Genomic DNA, 23419 nt, shown 5'->3' on the forward strand with positions numbered 1-23419 from the left:
AGTGCCCCAACCCATGCTCCATTCCAGCCAGAACCAAGGATGCCCCCTCCTTTCCTGCCAAAGCTTTACTTTAATAAGGGGCGCCGGGGTGGGGAGATCACATGACGGATGCTTTGGTGCCTCTTCTCCTCCCTGCATCCTCTTGATGAGTCAGAGGTGGAGGGAAGCAGGGGCCTCTGAACTCAGGTCAGTGGCTGCCTCCAAGCTGTGCTGAGTTCGGCCCTCTGGGCTGCATGACGCTGTCTCCCCACTGGGCTCCTCTCTGAAAGGGGTTTTTGGCTGCCCTCACAAGAACTTGGGGCCCGGGACTCTCTCCCGGGAGAGTGGAGTGATAACACACAGGAACCCTTTGCATGTGTTTCACTTTCCCCACGCTGTTCCAGCCACGTTTGAACAAGGGGAACTCCGTCTCTAGGGCTGTGTTCTGGGAAACATCCCTGAGACATCCGTCACCCCCCACCCCAGCTCCATTTTATTCACAAGCTTGCTTTGTGTGCCTAACGAAGCGCTTACCTACTCTCGAGAGCGAAGGCCAGTGCAAAGGCCAGTCCCTGCTTGGAGCTCTGGGAGTTCTGGAGCAGAGGGGTTAGGAGGATGGTTCACCTTTGCCGCCTTATTTAATCAGTATCTAGCTGTTCTCGTGTCTCTTTCCTGGCCACGTGCAGGTTCAAGCCAGCCCTGCTCCTCCTCAGAAGGTTTTGCATTCGAAGTTCTCTTTACCTGGAACACCTTTTACCTTCTTAGGCCCCTGGTATAACACCTGTCCGCCCCTCCGCCTCAGTTTAGCTATCACTTCCCCTTGGAGACCCATGGAGCGCTTCCTGAGTAACCATAACCCAGGCCACTGTCTGCCCACTTCTGGTCCACGTAAGGGGCACCTTTACCCTCTGCAGCCTCCATGGGGCAGGAGCGTGGACACCAGGGTGGCCTTTGCTACAGGGCTGGCAGACTGGCCTGGTGGAGAATGAATGTGCGGGGCTGTCACAGGTGTCAGCGCTTTCCCTTTCTCTAGTCACCTGCCCTGCTCCACACCAATCTCTTCCCAGTTTAAATGAATTAAGGCTTGGAGGGATGGAAAGGAAGAAGAAAGGTACCTACCTGACTGTGTCTCCTGCCCCCAGGACTGTCCAGTGCGGGAAGGATGGAGGCTCCTGCTGGTGTGTGGACGCCGACGGCAGGGAAGTGCCCGGCAGCCGGCAGCCTGGGCGGCCTGCATCCTGTAAGTTGGCGGGGGGACCCGCTGGGGACAACTCACATCCTGGGTAGAGCACTAGGCTTGGGTGTGTCAAGGGTGAGTCTCCCCATGGGCTGCTGGATCTTCCCCTTTGAATTCGACCCTATCTCCTACGGGACTGCTGTGAAAACCAACTTGACAAGTCATTTGTTTAGCTGTCGCCTCTGAATTCCCCCATGTGCCAGGCTCGGTGCCTGGTGCTAAGAAGGAAGCAACAGGGAGCAGACATCAAAGGTCTCTGAAACCAGAAAGCAGCCACGGGCACAGGAAGTGTTCTTTCACCTGGGGTGTTTCTAAAATTTGAGACTGAGGTGAAAACTTTCCTGTTAAAATGGTTGTTACGATGAGTAGTCAGAGAAAGCCCAGTCCCCATTTAAAGCATGTCACAGTTCAGCCTAAAACAAAGGTCAGTTTACACTGGTCATCTTAAAATTGTGAAACTGAGCTTGGAACCACTTATCCTTTAATGGAGCAAAGCTCTGTTTTGGGCACTGGTTTTGGGGGCCAGCATGCTGCTGGGTCCCATGCTCTCACTGAGTTCTTGTTCCTTGTCTGTAACAAGAATGTAGTATCTGCTATAGGATCAACTGTGATGGTTGAGGGGATTTAAAATGCACATAAGACACCCGGCCCACAGTAGGTATTCAGTAGGAGCAGTAATCACTAACGTCACTAGTCCTCATGCACCTGAAGAAGACAGTTGTATTTTAATTCTGTAGATAACGTGAGTGGGGCACAGAGAGGTGACAGACTTCCTCAAGGTCACACAGCAAGTGTGCGGGGAAAGTTGAATTCAGACAAGCTGTCAACAGCAGCCTGTGTACTCCATTCACACTGCACCTCTGCAGTGGCAGGGCTGTGGGGTGTCCCGGGGACCCATGGGACACGATGAAACCTGCCCTTCCAAGCTCGGTCCGCAGGATGTCAGGAGAAATCCTGGGATACAGAGTTGGGCAGTTGGAACGCTGGTCCTGAGGCTGTTGCCAGCTCATCAAGCACCCATGGGCTGTGGGAAGGACTGCCCTGCCTTCCCGCCTCTGGGGAGGGAGAAGGGTCCTCCTGGGTTACGACCCCTACGTCGTCCCTGCTGTCCTGCTTTGACGCCACTCTTTGTTGCCACAGGTCTGTCGTTCTGCCAGCTGCAGAAGCAGCAGATCTTACTGAGCAGCTACATCAACAGCACGGCCACATCCTACCTCCCTCAGTGTCAGGATTCGGGGGATTACGAGCCCGTGCAGTGCGACCTGCGACGGGAGCAGTGCTGGTGTGTGGACACGGAAGGGATGGAGGTGTACGGGACCCGCCAGCGAGGGAGGCCGACACGATGTAAGTCCCAGCGGCACCAGCACCCCATGAGGAGGTGGAGGCTGTGGGCGGCCTCCCATATCGGAACCAAAACGGGGTCAGGGCTCCCCGAGAAAAGGCAGAGGACCTGGCCCTCGACACAGAGAAGGAAGGGATTTTAGGAAGGTTTTATTCCTTCTGATAGTTCCATGTGGTGGACAGCAATATTCACCGGCTGATCATTAGAAGAGTAAGTAGGATTTCAAGGAGCATCTCCTGTCCCAGGCCTTAGTCCCTGTTTGGGATGCTGTCACGAGTGTCGTATGAACCCATGCACCTCCACTGCAGAAGCATACACACCTCCTTGTATGGGAGAATTAAAAATTGTTTTCTTGGAAATGTTTAGGTCCAGGGAGCTGTGAGATAAGAAATCGCCGTCTCCTCCATGGGGTGGGGGACAAGTCCCCGCCCCAGTGTTCTCTAGACGGAGCCTTCATGTCTGTGCAGTGCAAGTTCGTCAACACCACGGACATGATGATCTTCGACTTGGTCCACAGCTACAACAGGTAAGGGCTGCTGGGCCCCTGAGCGTGCTCGTCACGGGCCATCCCTTCCCATCTCCTGCCAAAGCTCCCGCTCGCTTTGGGACTGTATGCTGGGACGCGCGCGTGCTCACGCGCGTGTGTGTGTGTGAGACACGCAGCCCGTGGGAACGGACAGAGGCCTCACGCTCCTTTGCTGTGACGGACTGAAGGGCTACAGCATTCCCCACAGAGCGGGCTGGCAATAGCCATTCAGATTAAAAACAGGCGAACCTTCTGGTCCGGCCAGCCCGTGGAGATGAAAACACCACAATGTGAAGATGTACGTTCTGGGAGGTCTACTGCATTGTTGTTTATTGTAGCCAAAAACTGGGAACAAAATGGCTGACAACCCAAGGTGGATGGCTGGATAAATGTGTACCTGCCATAAATATTTCTGCAGCCTTTTAAAAAAAATGCAAATCAACAATTCCAGTTGATTCGGAGAGGATTCTGCAGCCCATTAAGATAATACGATACACAAGGTACAGATCATGTAAGAGGATTTAATTTTTAGAGAACAAACATCAGACAGGTCCCTTCATGTGCATATATGATTCTATATTACGTTCATATTATGTGACCGTGCTTGTGTCCATATAGGATTAGGTGGGTGCAGAGAAAACCATGAATGAGCACACACTGTGTGGTTATCACAGCCGCCTTGAGGGTCAGGTTGCTGTGGAGAAGGGAACCAGCGGAAAAGGAAAAATGATGGCTCCGTAAAAAACGTGGACCGTTTTTATAAATTGCATGTATGTTTGCACTTATCAATGAGTTTAAAGATTTAAATAACAAATATGAAAAGGGAGGTGCATCATAGATCTTGGCCCAAATAACTGGATAGCTTCTGGTTATTCAAGATGGCTACTCTATTGCTGTAAAGGGCTCGCACAGACTTCAGATATAATTGAAACATTCTGAGTGAAAATAAATAAGAATATTAGTCTGTGAATACTGATAGGAATTCTCTTGGAGAACCTGAGCCTTTATGTGGCTGGCTTTCAAAACAACAAGTTTCTTTCCCTATGAGAGAGAGGGATGTGCCGGGAGAGGTCACAGATAAAAGCCTGTGACCAAGAACTGTCCCAGAGATAAGTCTCTTTTGAGCTGCATAGTGTTTTAAAAACTGGGGGATTTTAAGTAGAATCCTGTGAAATTTCCGTTTGTGTAGGTAAAAATAGTTGAACATCAGCAATTTTATATGTTCTACATAACACACAAAATTCTGAATTCCTGATTCTGAAGAACAAGGGTGAGGGCTACATGCATTGTCGCATGGCACCAAGAAGCTGGTTCTCTTTGGACTGAGCGCTGCCCCCCGCCGCTGCTCTGGGTCTCTCCGTGTCCTGCTGCCATATACCTCTGCTCCATCTGTTTGCATTACCCGCCTGGCCCCATAGCATTTGCCCTGTGACCCTCATTCTGACTCTGTCACTGCTGGCAAAGTGACCTGGTCACTTACTTCTCTGAGCCTCAGTGTCCCCATCTGTAAGGACAACACTGGCTCATTAGGTCACGGTGAAGATATGCTGAGCCCTTGTCTGTGAAACCACTGCGAAAATTGTAAATTATTATGCATCTGTGAGGAAGATCACCAGCTTCAGCAAATGTAGGTTACATTCAGCAAATGTAGGTTACATTCCCCTCCCCGCCCCACAAGGCCTGCCCGTGTGCACATAGGAATCTGCAAACAGCCTGATTTACTGATGCTCATTGATACAAACCAACGTGTGCTCAGTTCAAGTTCAACTGGATGTTCACTATATACAGAGAATTTGAGATCCTTTCATTTACTTCAATATTTACAAAAATAATTGGAACTGATGGTCTCTGGCATACAATGGGGAATCTGAAGCACAGAAGTTAAGGACCCTAGCCTAGGAATCACAGTTGGTGGGTCCCAGAGCTGTCTGTCTCCTTTTACCATCCCACAAAACCTCAGTTCATCTCTGTTCCCCACAGCATAGAGCACAGAGCCTTGCATACAGTAGGCCTACAGTCATCAAAGAACTTCTTGCAGGTGCCAGCTTGAGGCACAATTCATAGCTGCTTCCACCAGAGGGCAGTCGAGTTAAAGGCAAACATTCAGGACTAAGCATCCATTGTTAAGGAACAAAAAAAGTTTACCCTTGAAACGGGAGCCTTTCTTTTATGTAAGCAAGCATGTCTCTGAGCGAATTCTGATTTAAGAAGGTCATGGGAAGGGTCAGGTGGCTGGTTACTGGAAGCCCAGCCATATTCAGGAATTTTCTGATAAGCAGACCTGGGCAGTGCCAGCCCCAGTGACTCCACTGGGGCAAAGTGTCAGGAGCCACGGAGGCTACGTGGAGAGTCTAGATATAACACCTAGGGTCGCCAGTTGAAAAACTACCGGATGGCCAGTGATATTTGAATTTCACATAAACAAGGAGTAATTTTTAGTTTCAGTACGTCCCCAATACTGCATCAAGAATTTTAAGCCTGAGAGGGAGTTGGGTATATCTTATTAACCATCAGACTTGGATTTTGAAAAGAATGGACTGGGGTCAGGGAAGAGCAGAATGGGTGCCTGGGGGCGACTCTACAAGTTCGGAGGCTACCGTACTAGTCCAGGTGAGAGGTGCTGTCAACTTGGACCAGAGCAGGTGATGGAGAGGACCATGGTGAGATGGAGTGGGATTGGACAAATATTGACTTGGTAGACTCCATGGAACTTGGTGAAGGAACATATATGGGAGGCGAGGGAGAGAAAACATTAAGGAGGACTCCAAGGTCTGGTTTCTGGATGGATGGTACAGGAAGAGTCTGGAAAGGAAAAGTCACAAATTTGCTTTTGGCATATTGAATCTGAGGCGATTTCTATGGGAAATTCACATGGAGAAGTGGCGTAAGGCAGTTGACCTGTTTCCATGGGGCCACAGGGAGCCTGGAAGCCTCATTTGCCAACCTGTTTGTTGTGGGTTCTTGATGTGCTGGGTGATGATATACACTTGAACTTGACCACAGCATTTGCCCATTTAAGGCAGGTCCTTTTGCCTCTTGAAAAAGGCAGCTGTTAACTACACTTGTTTGGCCGGTGACCAAAAGAACATGTCATGATGGGGTGACGTGATGGAGTGAGCTTTGCTAGTCCTTCTGGCCCCTCCCCCACCTTTCACATTGCCCTTACCTAACCACTAACTAGGGAAGCGTATTCTGGCGAAGCAGATTGTAGTAAAGGGCTTAAGAGCCGATGCCATTATCAAGGCTTTAGTGACCCGAATTAAATTCAATTGGTTTCTTTATCAGTTCTCGTCCTTAGTGACTGAGCTCGTTCAAACTTCTTCAAATGCCTTGGCAACCCATGCGATACAGGTGATCCAGGGGGAAGGAGCAGATGCGTCATAACATGTGGTAAAGGGGCCTCGTTACCTGAATGTGTGAGCGACTGTGTGTGGAGACATCCTCGTGGACTCATCACCTGTTACACTCACAGGACCCTCTGCAGTGTCTGCAGTGCCCCAGGCACTGTGGGAGTCATAGCGCTTGACTTTGAGGAGGGCTCTGCTAGTCTTCATCAATGGCGAGATGTCTGGAGGGGCTATCCGGGAGAGGGTTGGAGCATCTGACTGAGTAGGGGTGTTGGCTCCCTGGGTCCAGGGGCACGAATCCTACCCTGCAGGTGAGCAGGACCGGACGCCTGGCAGGGCCTGACATTTTGTATCGCACGGAGCCTCATTTGTGATTTCTCTAACTCTGTGTTGGCCACAATCTGAACATAAAAGCAGAAACGCCATCATTTTCCCCTCCACTACAATTTTCCTTCTTGAGGACTCTTTTATTCTTATCCTGATAAAATCCAAAGAAAGGGAAGCATCCTTTTCCATTAGTTGAAGGTTGAGTTGGGTCTCTGGGTTGAATTGGTGGAATGTGGGACTGGAGTGATTTAAACTTCCCGTGCCTCATGCTGGAATGGGCTTCAGAACCTCGGGCCAGCTGAGTGACCCATCACTCTCTATTAGATGCCAGGAAAAGCTCAGTGTCCAGCCTAGAAAGAAGAGTGTCAAAACAGAGGACTGCCTCTCAGGATATGGGGCAGGAACTGGGTACCGCCAAACACACTGCGTAACACCATTAGCAGAGATCACGTGGTGGTGAAGCCCTGGATTTGAACCCCCGTTCCCACCACTGGTTCAAGACCCATGGCCAATACACCTCACTTTTTTAACCTCTAAAATGGGCATGAAAAAAATACCACCTGCCTTTTAGGAGGGTTAAATGAATTAAATGAGTCAACATATATTAAACATTTTGCAGGTTGTCTTCTACAGATTAGTGTTCAATAAATGGAAATGATTATGCTACTATTATTAGCACTTTTGTAATTGAATTGTCCCATGTTCCAATGAATGAACTTCTGTCATATACCTCCTGTCAGTGGGAGCAACTGGGCCAAGTGAGTTTTTAGTTTCTTTTATTCAACTCACTTAGTGTAACATTCTTTTTAATTTAACTCACATACACATAGTCATAGACCAACAACATGGAAAAAATCCATAATTCTACAGTGCGTTCATAGGTCTTGTTTTGTGCATTCATTTACATTCAGATTAACTAATACTCGTGCACCCTGTGTTCAGGCTCTGAGCGGTTCCTGCAAATATATTCCCTTCCAATACTGGTTCATGTGCATAGGAGTAATTGTAGTATATGTACATGCCATTTTGTATTCTACGCTTTTTACATAATGTTATGCATGCATTCGTTTGGGGGGTTTACTATAATTCACTTTTAATTTTCATATCTTTGGACATTAAGGTTGTTTTCAACATTTTGCTAGAATATATTACACAGCAGTAGACCTATCTGTGCAGAGAGCTGCTTTTCTGCTAACTTATTGGTTGGGGATATATTTCCAGATGTAGGTAGAAACATACTATACTTGGTTTCATAGACTTGCTATATAGGGCATACAATAAATCTCTCAGTGTTGCATAAACATGAACAAATCCTCTCTGGTTGCTATGTCATTGCACGTGGGAAGAACTCCTGATACAGCTTTACGTCACTCACCTGGGCTTCATATTACTTCCAGGATGGGGAGCCCAGCCAATTAGCTCCCTTTAGCAATTGCCGGGTCAGGCAGGATTTAGGCATCCTTTTCCTCAATTTATGGCAAGGGATGTTTAGTCCTTGTTAGTGATGTCACATTGATTTGGTGTTTTTTTCAACTGTGGGACTGGGAAATGGCCTACATAAGAATTTCCTATCCTGGAATCTGGCTTCCTTTCAAGCTCTTGAAAAGTTGTAAAGGGATCTGAAGTCGTCTGATCTCCCCAAATGAGATCATCTACAATGTGTACCATATGTCTGTAAAGCACACTTGGCCCTTAGTCTCTAGGGTTATATTCTGGTAAAGGAACTTGTTAATGCAATGCTCATTAACTGTTTTCTGCCTGGTCCTATGAGACACACGCTTGGGCATAAATTGGTCAAATGCCACGAGTGAGAAAAATGCTAATTAGTGGATGACAGCCAAGCACAGCTTTATTTTCACAGGTCCAGCCTCGCTCTGGCCAAGGACAACCAATTTAGAAAAAAAAAAAAATACATTTACTGCAGGAAGCATGGAGCAAATGGCATGAAATAAAGAAGCAGCCATTTCTTTTCCCCAGATGAAATGAGGCCACATTAATTTATTTCTACAGGAAGAGCTCATGATGACTTGCTTTTTATGAAACGGTGGTCATAAATCCATTGTCTCTTAGGTTCCCAGATGCATTTGTGACCTTCAGTTCCTTTCGCAGAAGGTTTCCGGAGGTGTCTGGGTATTGTCACTGTGTGGACAGCCAAGGGCGGGAGCTGGCTGAGACAGGTAAGCGCATTCGCCAGACCCGAGAGCCTAAATGTCACTCCCTGTCAATCAGAAACAGCGGCTGGGCTGCCCTGGATATGGAGGAGGGCGTGGCCTTCGCAAACTTTCAGGGACGGTCCTTTAAACACAGCTGCTGCTAGTCTACGTGGTGCCTTTGCACACACTGGAAAGAGGTGCCCAGCCCCTGCCCCACCCCACCCCTCCCCTGCGCAGATGCAGCTCCAAGCGTGGCAAGTAGGACCCAGGATGGACTGCAATCTCTCACTCTCTCAGCTGTGCTCCCTTGTGCTGTGAACAAACTGTGCAACCATACACAGCCGCCCTGACTTTGAAAACCATTAAAGCCTTGTTCAGACCCAAAGCACAATGATGCCAGTGGAGGCTCTGGCCTCTTTGTATCTGTTTACGCAGCGAGGTCAGGGCCTCCTGTCTGAATGAACCCATCCCTCCAAACGCTTGCTGTCTTGGCTCAGGTTTGGAGCTGCTACTCGATGAAATTTACGACACCGTTTTTGCTGGCCTGGACCTTGCTTCCACCTTCACTGAGACCACCCTGTACCGAATACTGCAGAGACGGTTCCTAGCGGTGCAGCTAGTCATCTCTGGCAGATTCCGATGTAAGTACTAAGCCGACGGCAGATGTGTGTGTTTCTGCTAGGAGAAAACCACTCGGGTTTCAAGTCGCTGCAGTCTCTGTGGCTGTCCCAGCAAAGTGGGTGCAGTGATTGAAACAGTCTTACCAGCGCCCAGAACGCATGCTGTAAACACACCAACTGTCCTTTCCTTTACCACGCGGATCTCTTGTAGGCCCCACGAAATGTGAAGTGGAGCGGTTTACAGCCACCAGCTTCGGTCACCCCTGCGCTCCGAGCTGCCGCCCAGATGGGGAGTACCAGGCGGTACAGTGCCAGAGGGATGGACCGTGCTGGTGTGTGGACGCCCAGGGACGGGAGATCCAGGGGACGCGGCGTCAAGGGGAGCCTCCGTCCTGTGGTGGGTGTCCTCTCCAGGCCTCCTCTCTTGTTCTCGTCAGGTTATGTGACTTTAAGTGTCTCTCCAGATGGACCTCTTCATAACCCATTAATTCCACTGCCTCCTGAGGGTGCCCCCACAGGCCTTTCAGGTTCAACATGATGCAAACCTGTTTATCATCATTAATTTCCAGCACATTTCTTGTCCTGCATCAGGCATGGTTGCTTCCTCAGGGAGCTCAGAGAATAGTAGAAGAATTAAGTGTACACGTGCCATGAGAGAAGTGTGTGCTGATAGCTGAAGGAGCACAGAGCAGAACCGGGTCAATCCTATCTCGCAGCATGTATGACAAGGAAATATCCAGGAAGGCTTCATGGAAGAGGTGACACTTGTTGAACATCTTCTAAAATAAAGATGTTTCCTGAAGGAGGAAAATAAAGAGAGGTGTTCTCTCTACAAAGAACAGGAGAAACAAAATTATAAGGATATAAATACGAAAGGGTCCCAACTTATGATGGTTTGACTTACAATTTTTTGACTTTGCAATGGTGCGAAAATGATACACATTCAGTAGAAACAGTGCTTTGAATCTCGATCATTTCCCGGCCTAGAGATATGCGGTATGAAACTTTCTCGTGATGATGGGCAATGGCAGTGAGCCGCAGCTCCCCCCATTAGCCACTCGATTGTAACCCATACACTTATGACCATTCTGTACCCAGACAGCTATGCTGTCTTTCCCTTTCAGTACAGTATCCAATAAATTGCATGAGGGAATTCCCTGGCCATCTAGTGGTTAGGACTTGGCACTTTCACTGCCGGGGCCCATGTTCAAATCCTGGTCGGGGAACCAAGATCCTGCAAGCATCACGGTGAGGCCAAAAAAAAAAAAATACTTACATGAGATATTCAGCACTTTATTATAAAATGGGCTTCGTGTTAAGATGATTTTACCCAACTGTACGCTAATGTAAGTGTTCTGAGTACATTTAAGGTAGGCGAGGCTAAGCTACAATGTTGGATATTCAATGCGTTTTCGACTTCATGATATTTTCTGCTTACGATGGGTTTATCAGGATGTCACCCTGCCACAGTGGAGGAAGATCTGTAATAGGCATTGGTGAGCTAATGAACAGTGAATCCGCGAGAAGGATAGAGAAAAAGCATGTTGGAGTATGTTTGGGGTGGGGAACTCTGAAAGGCAGGGGTAGTAAGGTCTTTCATAGCAAAGCAAAGGCTTGGGGGCTTCATCCTGGAGGGTCAGAGGAGCTGTTGAGGGTTTTTAAGCTGGAGAGTGCCGTGTGGGGTTGGTGTGTAGGAAAGACAGCCCAGGCATTTTGGAGGACAGATTGTACAGGAGCATCAAGCTGCAGGTAGTGGGGCGTTTGAAGGTCATTGCAGTGTCCTGAAGAGAGATAAGGGGCCTATGTTACTTTCCTGGCGTGGCTGTAACAGATGACCACAAACTGAGTGGCTTAGAACAACAGAAATCTATTCTTGCACAGTTCTAAAGGCTAGAAGTCTAAAATCAAGGTGTCAGCAGAGCCATGCTCGCTCTCAAGGCTTCAGGGGAGAATCCTTCCTTGCCTCTTCCTGGTTTGTGATAGTCGCCAACAATCTTTGTGTTTTTAGACAGAAACGTAATTGTTTTATTTTTTAATTTTTATTGGAGTATAGTTGATTTACAATGCTGTGTTAGTTTCAGGTGTACAGCAAAGTGAATCAGTTATACATATACATATACATATACACTCTTTCTTAGATTCTTTTCCATATAGGCCATTACAGACTACTGAGTAGAGTTCCCTGTGCTATACAGTAGGTCCTTATTAGTTATCTATTTTATACATAGTAGTGTGTATATGTCGATCCCAAACTCCCAATTTGTCCCTCCCCACCCTTACCCCCTGGTAACCATAAATTTGTTTTCTACATCTGTGACTCTATTTCTGTTTTGTAGGTAAGTTCATTTGTACCCTTGTTTTAGATTCCACATATAAGCAATATCATACGATATTTGTCTTTCTCTGTCTGACTTACTTCACTCAGTATGATAATCTCTAGGTCCATCCATGTTGCTGCAAATGGCATTGTTTCATTCTTTTGTACACCAACAGTCTTTGGTGTTCCTTGGCTCGTGACTGCATAACTCCACACTCTGCCTCTGTTGTCACATGGCTGTCTCCCTGGGTGTCTGCCTCTGTATCTCATCTCCTCTTCTTGTAACGACACTAGTTGTATAGGATTAAGAGCCCACTTAATCCTATAATTAAGAGCACTCTAGAGTAGTAGAGCCTACTCCAGTAGGACCCCATCCTAACTCATTACATCTACAATGACCCCGTTTCGAAAGAAGATCACATCTGAGGTTCCAGGAAGGACATGAGTTCTGGGGAGCCTATTCAGCCCAGGACAGGAAGCAATACTGAAGTAGAAGTAGCGGGCTGTGGAAGAGGGTGTGGACTTGAGACATGTCACCAGGCATCCCAGTAAGACTCCATTCCAGGGACTTCCCTGGCGGTCCACTGGTTAGGACTTCACCTTCCAACGCAGGGGGTGTGAGTTCGATCCCTGGTCGGGGAGCTGAGATCCCACATGCCTCGTGGCCAAAAAACCAAAACGTAAAACAGAAGCAATATTGTAACAAATTCAATAAAGATGTTAAAAATGGTCCACATCAAAAAAAGAAAATCTTAAAAAAAAAAGACTGTTCCACCTTGCAGTGAGACCCTGAAAGGTGTTAGCGGTGGAGCGGTAGGAATCCAGGAGCACTTGCAGGCTTCCAGTTTAGGTGAACTGGATGGCCTGGGCAAGATCTGAAACAGTGAAGGAGGAGTACAGTCTTTTTAGAGGCTCAAAATAGACATGTGTTAATGTTCTTTCAATACTTCCTGGTAAACCAGTTGATTTCTCCAACTTAACATTTTGAGTTCTTGGCACAGTATTGGGTACCATCCTATCTGCTAAGTGTGAGGATGTAGAAAAAGAACATTCTGAAGCTCTGCCTTGAAGATAGTTTTACAATTACACTTTGGTTCTATTAAAACCCAGAGAATATTGTGCCCTCCAATTTCCAGGTAAAAATGAAGAACTGTGGTCTTCCAAATTAAAACCAAAAGTACTTCCAAATGCATGGATCATATATATTTTTTTACTTTTTCTCTCTGGTGTATCAGTCCTGTTTCCATGGAAACAAATGCCACATGGAACAAATATCTGAATTTTCTTTTTTTTTTTTTTTGCCTTGGTAACTCTACATAACAAATGAATGGACACAATATGCTCTTAATTTGGAAAGAGAGTAAGCCGAGCCGTGAGCTTGATTTCTTCCATACCTTGCTGTAATATCCATTAGAGGAAGCTGTGGCCTCATGGACGGATGTGTTATGTGTTCAGATGTTGCCAGTCTTTCTCACTCTCTCTGACCGCAAGTTCCAGCTCTTTATTGCCTGGTTACAGAGGAAAATTGGCTGACTTCCTTTTTGGCACCCATGTGAATTGAGGGAAAAGAATGATTTGGAAAAGTTGCGGGTGGGTGGATCGCAAAGGACTTCTAAGATTTATGGTTTTATGGAGAAAAATGGAGCTCTCTCCCTTCCACCTATGTGACTGAGACAATCGGAGTTTGAATTTAAAATCTTCTCTCTGAATGGGATGACAGTCAACTTAGGATATTCAGATAGAATGACCTGACCACACATATATTGAGTTAACTGAGTTAATACTATCTAATTAATAATTTCAAGGGAAGGTCAAGAAGCCTGGGAGAATGTGCTAAGTGTGTTTGCTGAGTGGGCATTATTGTATTATATTATGGGAAATATCATAATTCCTAAATACTGTATCAATATGTTGAAACATAGGAAAATATTTCTAATTATGGGAAATACCAATAGCACTTAAAGTATGGTTCTTATCCTCAAACAGACTACAAACGAGTTAGCCTAGATGAAATGACCCACAAGGAGGAATTGAAAGCCACATGAAGAGCATATGATGAAGCATTAAAGGCCATTAAGAATTCCAGTAGGAGAATACTGGAAAACAACATTTCATTAAAAACAAATAGGAATTTGTTGGTATAGTAGTTTCCTAGGGGGGCCGTAAGAAATGACCACAAACTGGGTGGCTTAAAATAACAGACGTTTATTCTCTCACAGTCCTGCAGGCCAAAAGTCTGAAATCAAGGTGTCAGCAGGGCCGCGCTCCCTCGGAAGGCTCCAGAGTAGACTCCTTCCGTGCCCCTTCCTAGCTTCTGATGTTTGCTGGCAATCATTGGCATTCATTGGCTTATAGCTGCCTCACTCTTGCCTCTGCATCCATCTTCCTGTGTTTTTCTTCCCCGTGTATCTTCTCTGTAACATGGCATTTTTTAAGGACATCAGTCATTGGATTTAGGGCCCTCCCTAATCCAGTATGACCTCATCTTAACTAATGACATCTGCAGAGATGCTCATTCCAAGTGAGATCACATTCTGAGGTTCCAGGTGGACTTGAATATTGGGCGAGGCAGGACACCTGGTGAAGAGACACCATTCATGGTGGTGAATGTGTGGTCAACGTTCCAGAAAGTGAGCTGGTGTCTCTGAGCCCAGCCTGAGGGGGAGGTCACCCTGTAATGAAATCTAGGAGAGAAAGTCAAGTCACCTGGAGTCCTTACTCCCCAAGATGGGAGCCACGGGTTCTGCTCAGGGGGAAGGAAGAAAGTGTTAATACAAAGATACAGAGAAGCAAGAGGTGTGAATTCGGTCCCTGACTGACTTTTTTCATCTCACTACCAGAAAGATCTGAGGCCTTGTGGCAGGGTTACTGGTGATAGTAAAACCATTTCTCTGTTTGCATCTCTGTTTGCATTTCTCCTGCAGCTGAAGACCAGTCCTGTCCCTCTGAGAGGCGGCGGGCCATTTCCAGACTCCGCTTTGGGCCCTCGGGCTACTTCAGCCGGCATGACTTGTTCCTGGCTCCCGAGGAAGGACCGGGCTCTCAGAGAGTCACTGGATTTGCCTCATCCTGCCCCTCCTTGATCAAGGAGCTCTTTGTGGATTCTGGGATTCTCCACCCAATGGTACAAGGGCAGGATACACGGTTTGCTGCCCTAGAAAGTCTCCTCAAAGAAGCCATCAGAGGGATTCTTCCCTCCCAAGAGCTGGCCCGTCTTGCCCTGCAGTTCACCACCAACCCAAAGCGACTCCAGCAAAACCTCTTTGGAGGGAGATTTTTGGAGAATGTCATGCAGTTTAACTTGTCTGGAGCCCTGGGCCCAAGAGGTACGTTTAATTTCAGTCGCCTTTTCCAGCAACTTGGTCTCCCAGGCTTCCAAAATGGATGGGCACTAGCAGATCCAGCCAAGCCCTTCTCCGTGGGACTGGATTCAAATCCTGCCAGGGAAGCCCCTGAAGCCTTGAAGAGGGGTGCTGCTATGAATAAGCCAGTTGTGGGCAGCTTTGGCTTTGAAATCAACTTACAAGAGAATCAAAATGCCATGAAATTCCTTTCTTCCCTCCTGGAGCTTCCAGAATTCCTTCTCTTCTTGCAGCATGCTATTTCTGTGCCAGAGGACAAAGCAAAGGATTTAGGTGACGTGATGGAAATGGTGCTTAGCTCCCAGGGCTGTGGGCAGACACCTGGCAGCCTTTTTGTCCCATCATGCACTGCAGAAGGGAGCTACAAGGAGGTCCAGTGCTTTGCTGGAGAATGCTGGTGCGTGGATGCCCAGGGCCAAGAACTTGCTGGCTCCAGGGTCAGAGGTGGACAACCGAAGTGCCCCACAGAGTGTGAAAAGCAAAGGATGCGCATGCAAAGCCTCTTGGGTAGCCAGCCTGCCGGGTCCAGCCTGTTTGTCCCTTCTTGTACCAGTGAGGGGCACTTCCTCCCTGTCCAGTGCTTCAACTCAGAGTGTTACTGTGTGGACGCCGAGGGTCAGCCTATTCCCGGAACTCGAAGTGAACTTGGAGAACCCAAGCAATGTAAGTCTGTTGGGTATTCAATCTGCAGACTCTGATTCTCCCCTGGGCCCCTGACACAGTGCCTTACCGCTGTAGCTAAAGCCCCAAATTCTGTTATGGCAAAATATGCTGGCTGTTTTCTTTTTTTAACATTTAATTTTATATCGGAGTATAGTTGATTAACAATGTTGTGATAGTTTCAGATGTTCAGCAAAGTGATTCAGTTATACATATATCTACTCTTTTTTCAAATTCTTTTCCCATTTAGGTTGTTACTTAATATTGAGCAGAGTTCCCTGTGCTATACAGTAGGTCCTTGTTGTTTATCCATTTTAAGTATTATGCTGGCGGGCTTCCCTGGTGGCACAGTGGTTGAGAGTCCGCCTGCCAATGCAGGGGACACGGGTTTGTGCCCCGGTCCGGGAAGATCCCACATGCCGCGGAGCGGCTGGGCCCGTGAGCCATGGCTGCTGAGCCTGCGCGTCTGGAGCCTGTGCTCTGCAACGGGAGAGGCCACAACAATGAGAGGCCCGCGTACCACAAAAAAAAAAAAAAAAAAATTATGCTGGCTGATTTAAAAATTGTCCAGAAAGGTCTTGATAATGTTTACCATTCTAAGGAGTGAATAGGGAGATTTATTTGGCCTTAAGGAACTGCCACGTACGTGTCTGCCGTGCTGACAACAGCTGGTCTCAACCATGTTCATTTAGTGATGGGGATGTTCTCTTTCTGGATGATACTTACAAATTTAAGGTTGATGGCATCTCTATGGTTGTATAAGGTGTTAGATAGAGTTTGGACAGTTAAGGTCTTCCATCTCGGTCTTCGGGGCTTATTAAACTTCTTAACCTGACGTACCTGTGCTTTGTTCCTCCCCAGGCCCCACACCCTGTCAGTTACAGGCTGAGCGCGCCTTCCTTGGGACGGTGCGGGCCCTGGTCTCTAATCCCAGCATGCTGCCCACCCTCTCCAGCATCTATATCCCGCAGTGCAGTGCCAGCGGGCAGTGGAGACGCGTGCAATGTGACGGGCCCCCCGAGCAGGCCTTTGAGTGGTATGAACAGTGGCGAGCTCAGAACCGTGGTGGCCAGGAGCTGAGCCCTGCAGAGCTGCTAATGAAGGTCAGGAGCTACAGAGAAGTGGCTTCCAGAAACTTCCGTCTCTTTATTCAAAGTCTGTATGAGACTGGCCAACAAGACATCTTCCCAGGGCTGGCAAGATACTCGTCAGTCCAAGATGTCCCGCTGGCAGTGTTGGAAGGGAACCTGACCCAGCCCGGAGGGAACATCCTTCTGGAGCCCTCCGTCTTCTGGCAGATCCTAAACGGCCAGCTCAGCCGATACCCAGGGCCCTACTCAGACTTTAGCACGCCACTGGCCCACTTCGACCTCCGGAGCTGCTGGTGTGTGGATGAGGCTGGTCAAAAGCTGGAAGGAACCCGGACCGAGCCCGGCAAGGTCCCAGCATGTGAGTTAAACCACGAAGAGCTGAATTTGTGGGTTTTAAAAATGGGTATCTGGTGGGAGTGTATTGTCAAAGCTGGAATGGAGTTTAGAGAAGGCCAGGTACATCCCTTCAACGTATGACTGAGAAAACTGAATGTATTAGTCAGCTCAGGAGGCTGTAACAGAGTAGCAGACTGAGGGGCTCAACCAACAGACATTTGTTTCTCACAGTTCTGGAGGGTGGAAGGTCAAGGTGCCGGCAGACTCGGTTCCTGGTGAGAGCCGTCTTCCTGGCTTGCAGAAGGCAACCTTCTCACTGTGTATTCACATGGCAGAGAGAGAGGAAGAGCTTTGGTCTCTTCATTTTTTAAGACACTAATCCCATCCTGAGGGCCCCACCTTCATGACCTCACCTAAACCTAATCACCTCCCAGAGGTCCCACCTCCAAATACCATCCCATTGGGGATTAGGGCTTTAGCACATCCCTTTGAGGAGGACCCAAACATTCAGTCCGTAACACCGAGGCTCACAGAAGGGAAGTGAGTTCCCTACATCTACACAGTCAGGCATCGGCAAAGTTAATGTAATTCATTTTTAAATTTTCATATAATCGATTATTTAAATCAATGCCTCAAATTTTAACTGGATGTCTTCTGTGTGCAAAGCATTATCTTAGCCCAGTGAAGGCTATAAAGTGAATATGACCTGGCTCTTGCTCCGTATGGCGAATGCTTTAGTAATCTGTCCTAAGTAGGTGCATCGTTTGGTTAACCAGCACATATTGTGATGGTTTTGTTACTTATAAGGACACTGCTAGGTGCTCTGGACCTCAGGAAGAGCTTCTGTCTTCAAAGTGCCTTTATTTATCTATACTTGAGGGGGGTTAAATCAAGGGCTAATTGAAGAGCTGCTGAAGGAGGCCTGTGAGTGCAGCTTTGTGGCAGAAGACTTACAACAAAGCTATGGTGTATGACATAAACAGAATGTAGCTGACTCTGTGTCTTAAACTAAAATGCCTTACCACCAAATAGCCATGACATCAGTTTGAAAGAGCCGCCAGACAGATTCAACACTGGTATTACCAAAGCAGAATCTCACTAACTAGCAGTTGTTAATTTTACAGGTAATATTATAGCTGTTCAAGTCCAATAAAATCTCTCCATTCATCCTTTGCAATGTTCAACATTGTCCAGACCTTTCTGGCTATTGTTAAAATTAATCAGACAATTTTTTAAATTTTATTATTTAAAAATTTTAAAAAATTTAAACGGTTTTTAAAGGTTACAGTCCATTTACAGTTACTACAGAATATTGGCTATATTCCCTATGTTGTACAATTCATCCTTGAGCCTATCTTATACTCAATAGTTTGCACCTCCCACTCTCCCATCCCTATATTGTCCCTCCACTCTCACTGGTAACCACTAGTTTGTTCTCTGTATCTGTTGAGTCTGCTTATTTTTTTGTTATATTCACTAGCTTGTTGTATTTTTTAGATTACACATATAAGTGATATCATACAGTATTTGTCTTTCTCAGTCTGACTTATTTCAGTTAGCATAATGCCCTCCAAGTCCATCCATGTTGCTGCAAATGGCAAAACTTTATTCTTTTTTATGGCTGAGTAGTATTCCAGTGTGTGTGTGTGTGTGTGTGTGTGTGTGTGTGTGTGTATACACATCTTCTTTATCCATTCATCTGTTTATGGGCACTTAGGTGGCTTCCATATCTTGGCAATTGTAAATAATGCTGCTATGAATACTGGAGTGCATGTATTTTTTTGAATTAGTGTCACTATTTTGACATTAGCCGAAGTTTAGGCTTTAGCAGAAGTGGGTTTTTGGTGATAGGAATATGTGATGAGAACGGTAATTCCCTGGGCATCTTGAACAGCCTGGAGACCCACTACTAGGATTCTCCTTTAACATGTCAAGTCCTAGCAATGGGCTGACCTTCAAAGTCAACACACAGATGTCAGCATGACTGTTATATAAGAAGTCTCATTTATTTTTTGAGATTCTCTGGACCAATGGTCAGGTCTCCTACACGGGGACATTCCTGTATTTTTAGATGATTTAAGACTGAATTTGGTCCTCTTTGGATCTAATTTTTGGGGCCTGAGTTGCTGATACCAAAAGCACCTAGTAAATTCAGTAGCTAGTCTCATTCACTTTGAGACCTTATTCACCAAAGCGTTGGAGCTGAACTTAGAATATACCATCTCTTTCATTGAGTAATGTGAGGTTGTGTAGAGTAGACCACCCGGGTTTATAGAATAATCCACTGGGAAGAAAGTATTAGAACTTCCATTTATATTTAGTATTTTATCTCTTCCTTTTACATTTCTGTTTTTGTTTTTGCCATTAATTGTTGACAGCTGAAACAGCTGAGAAAACTGTACCCAGCACCTTATTATACCGGTACATACATATGCTTTATAAATAAAGAAATGCACATGTTTTGGGGTGCATGTTCAAACTCTTTCGTTGATAGGGGTGTGTTATCAGAAGGGCTTGGTGGCCATTGGTTCAGAGCCCTGATGCTCAAAGCATCAGACTCGAGCAGCATCAGCACCACTTTGGGAACTTGTCAGAAATTCAGAATCTCGGACTCCATCTGCTCAATCAAAATCTGCATTTCTGCAAGATCCTCATGTGGATCTAATGCTCCCTAAAGTTTGAGAAGGATGGACCTAGAAGACAGAGCCCTAGGCATCTTGAATCCGGGTTCTGTTACCTCCTACTCTGTGAGCTAGAGAAAGGTCGTCTGTCTTAGTCTTAGTTTCATCTGTAAAATCTGGGTTATGACAGATAACTACTTCAAAAGCGTTGGTGTGAGAATTATAGCAGACAATAGATGGAAAGTGCCAGGTCCAGTACATAGAAAGTCCTCAACTAACTGGATTAATACAACTGACAGTAAGTAAGGAGGTGACCAGTAACTTCCTGCACACATGCAGGGATGATGGCTCCTGCCCTTAGGGGTATGATGTCAGGTCCTGTCCGTATTGCCATCTCTGGCCTGTTTGCAGTTTGCTTTCTTCACTTCATATGCATTTATGGACCACCTGCTGTGAGCACTGTGCCGTGTGACGGGGAAACAATCATGAGAAAGGTATGGTGTCTGTCCTCCAGGGGCTCAGAGCCTAGTGTGAGAAACTGACTTGTCATCGGGTAATAAGCTGAAATGATAGAACAGAAGTGTGAACACAGAAGACACGACGGAGGATGCCCAGAGAATGGGGCTACTCACCGAATGGGGAGTTGGGGAAAGATTTGCATGGCATCAGCTTCTGGATCGTGAGGGATGTTTGCCCAGCCCTTCCTGACAGAGGAAATAGATGTGCCGGGTCAGGGAGACTGTGAAAGGGTCTGCTTTGTTGGGGATGGGTGGAGAAAGGTGGTAGGAAGGGGGGCAGGGTACTTAGGAGGGAATTATAGAAGGAGAGACTAAAGGCAAATTGGGGCCAGATTTTCAAAGGTCTTAAGTGTCCAGTTATGGAATCTTCAGTCTATTCTGAAAGACATGAGCAGTAAGCATAGAGTTTTGAATGTGAACTTTTGCTTCAGGGATTCCAAATCCGTGGGATTGAGAGAATAGATTTTTTGATCAAGAACATCCACAGAAATCAATGTCTTCAAATCCTAGGTGTCAAGAGTTTCTGGTAATCCTGTGCTCTCAAAAGAATCTACTGAACACATTCACTGTTGAATTCAGTGTGATTGATTGAAATAAATATGGCTCGGTGGCTTTTGATAGTAGTAACAATTTCAAGGACAGCATGTACCAGACATGTGCCAACCACTTCAGCTGCCACACTCATAGAATAATTACAAAAACCCTATGGCGTAGATTCCCTGATTATCCCCATTTCACAGATCACAAGACTGAAGCTCAGAAAAGTTAAGTACATTATTACACAGCTGATAAGAGATCATGCTGACATTTGAACACAGAGGTCTCTGAGAGTCATGCTCTTTCCCTTTCACAAGAATAACTCTTTACTAAATTACAATGCCTTCTTTCAACTTTTGATATCCATCTATCCATCCACTCATCCATCCATTCATCCATTCCCCCATTTATCCATCCGTTCCCCCATCTGTGGTCTATACATCCATCCGTCCATCCACTCATCCATCCATCCATCCATTCCCGCATTTATCTGTCTATTATCCATCAATCCATCCATCTGTCCATCCTTCCATTTGAGGCAGCTGGTCAACATCACTGGTTCTAGAGTCATACTGACTAGACTGGAATTCTGAAGCAACTATTTGCCAGCTAGGAGCTTGTTTAAAGTTATATGACTTCACCATGGCTCAGTTTGTCATCTGTAACACACACATAATAATAACATCATACTGGGCTGTTTAATAAATTAAATTAAATTGTTTGTGTAAATGTTCATAGTACAATGCCTGGCATGAAATAAACATTAACTACTACTAATCTTCTTACAAAATAGATACTCCATAAATGTTGAGTGAATGCAATTGTGGAGACAAAACAGGAAGAACATTTCAGGTTGTGGAAAGAGCTGAGGTGAAGGAAACAGCAGAGGCAGAAATATGTGTGTGAGTGTGTGAGTGTGTGTGTGTGTGTGTGTGTGAGAGAGAGAGAGAGAGTGTGTGTGTGTGAGTGACTGTGTGAGTGTGTGTGTGTGAGTGTGTGTGTGAGTGTGTGTCTACATGCTCACATACTTCAAAGGGGTCAAAGGGAGCAACACGAGGTGGATGAATCCGTCTGTGATGTCTTTACTTCCCTAGGTCCTGGCTCTTGTGAGCAAGTGAAGCTTCGTGTCCTGCAGTTCATTAAGGAAGCAGAAGAGATCGTCATGGATTCCAACAGTTCTCGGTTCCCTCTGGGAGAGAGTTTCCTAGCGGCCAAAGGAATCCGGCTGACGGACGAGGAGCTGGCCCTTCCTCGCCTCTCCCTGCCCCGAGAGACTTTATTGGAGAAGTTTCTGAGCGGGAGTGATTATGCCATTCGATTGGCAGCTCTGTCCAGTGAGTGCCCGGTGCTTCTGGTTTCTTGTTCCTTCTTTGGAGGAAGCAAGAGCTTGAATTAGTTCCTCTTCAGTCATCTTCAGGACTGTGGTTTCCCTGGGCCCATGGATTCCGGAAAAGACAAAGGCTTTTTGTGATCCCAGCCAAAGCTGGAATTTTGCACACCTCTCCGAGATGTCCCCCGATCCTCCAGCAGAGCCCCTTGGGGGCAGGGCTTCACATTTTGTATTGCAGATGGTGCCTGCCGCCCACCAGGAAGCCAAGCATTCTGGTTAGAAGGTTCAAATATGTGAGCCCCAAATGCTCCCATTCCCCTCATGGCATGTTCTGAGGCTTCCCCCCATTTCCAAGGATTCAGGAACACCCCTCCAAGGGGGAAAGGAGAGGAACCCTCCTAACTGAGGAACTTCCGGGTTTAGGCACCTTCCTCATGTGAGCGAATCTAATCCAGGTAGTAATTCCAAAAAGCACAACTCAGTGCCTGCGTGTAACAGAAATACGCTCAGAGGACTGACACTGCTCTGGCCTAATAACAGCTCAGCGTTTCAACTAATTGAAATGTGCCTCTGGCCAGGCACTTCCTGTGCTAAGCAGATTACCGCATCTTTGCATTTGGTCCTCCAACAGCTCCATGAGAATGATGCTATAATCCCCATCTTTGATTCTTTTCAAATGTGGAAACAGAGGTTAAGTCGCACGCCCAAGTTCACCTAATTAATAACTAGCAGAGCCTGGATGCGATGCTGGTGGTTTGGCCCCCGGGCCTCCGTCCCATGCCCCTGCTGCCTGGTATGGCCAGGCTCGGAGCCTAGATTGGTCTCATCCCAGGGCCCCATCTCATCCTCCAGCACCTGCAGCCTGCTCTGGCAGCAGGGTCCCATGTCCCTGCAGTCCTCTCGCTGACCCCGCACCAACTTGGCAGGGAGGACCGATTCGTCCATCTCCAAGCAGACCCGAGTTCCCAGCCCCTTGTCAGCTTAGCTGATTCCCTGTCAGGGGTTCTCTGGGCTTGGGCCACAAAACAGCCAAGCAGTGTTCCCCTCACATCTGTACTGAGATGACGAGCGCCCACGCCCACAGGCTGGAGCCTCCCTGCTTTCATGTTCCTGGCA

At 46.8% G+C, this 23419-nt stretch overlaps 1 protein-coding gene across 1 annotated transcript in view; it reads left to right on the plus strand.

Annotated features, from left to right (window-relative positions):
* The window catches only part of TG (thyroglobulin), a 242494-nt gene that overhangs the window by 1611 nt on the left and 217464 nt on the right, over nucleotides 1-23419 (plus strand). Inside the window, exons 3-11 of the mRNA XM_019931980.3 lie at nucleotides 1122-1219; nucleotides 2357-2560; nucleotides 2925-3084; nucleotides 8829-8935; nucleotides 9409-9552; nucleotides 9743-9928; nucleotides 14773-15873; nucleotides 16732-17319; nucleotides 22068-22307. Of these exons, the coding sequence (XP_019787539.2) occupies nucleotides 1122-1219; nucleotides 2357-2560; nucleotides 2925-3084; nucleotides 8829-8935; nucleotides 9409-9552; nucleotides 9743-9928; nucleotides 14773-15873; nucleotides 16732-17319; nucleotides 22068-22307 (2828 nt within the window). The remainder of the gene's footprint in view (nucleotides 1-1121; nucleotides 1220-2356; nucleotides 2561-2924; nucleotides 3085-8828; nucleotides 8936-9408; nucleotides 9553-9742; nucleotides 9929-14772; nucleotides 15874-16731; nucleotides 17320-22067; nucleotides 22308-23419) is intronic.

The sequence above is a fragment of the Tursiops truncatus genome, chromosome 17, assembly GCF_011762595.2.
Source record: "Tursiops truncatus isolate mTurTru1 chromosome 17, mTurTru1.mat.Y, whole genome shotgun sequence".
NCBI lineage: Eukaryota > Metazoa > Chordata > Mammalia > Artiodactyla > Delphinidae > Tursiops > Tursiops truncatus.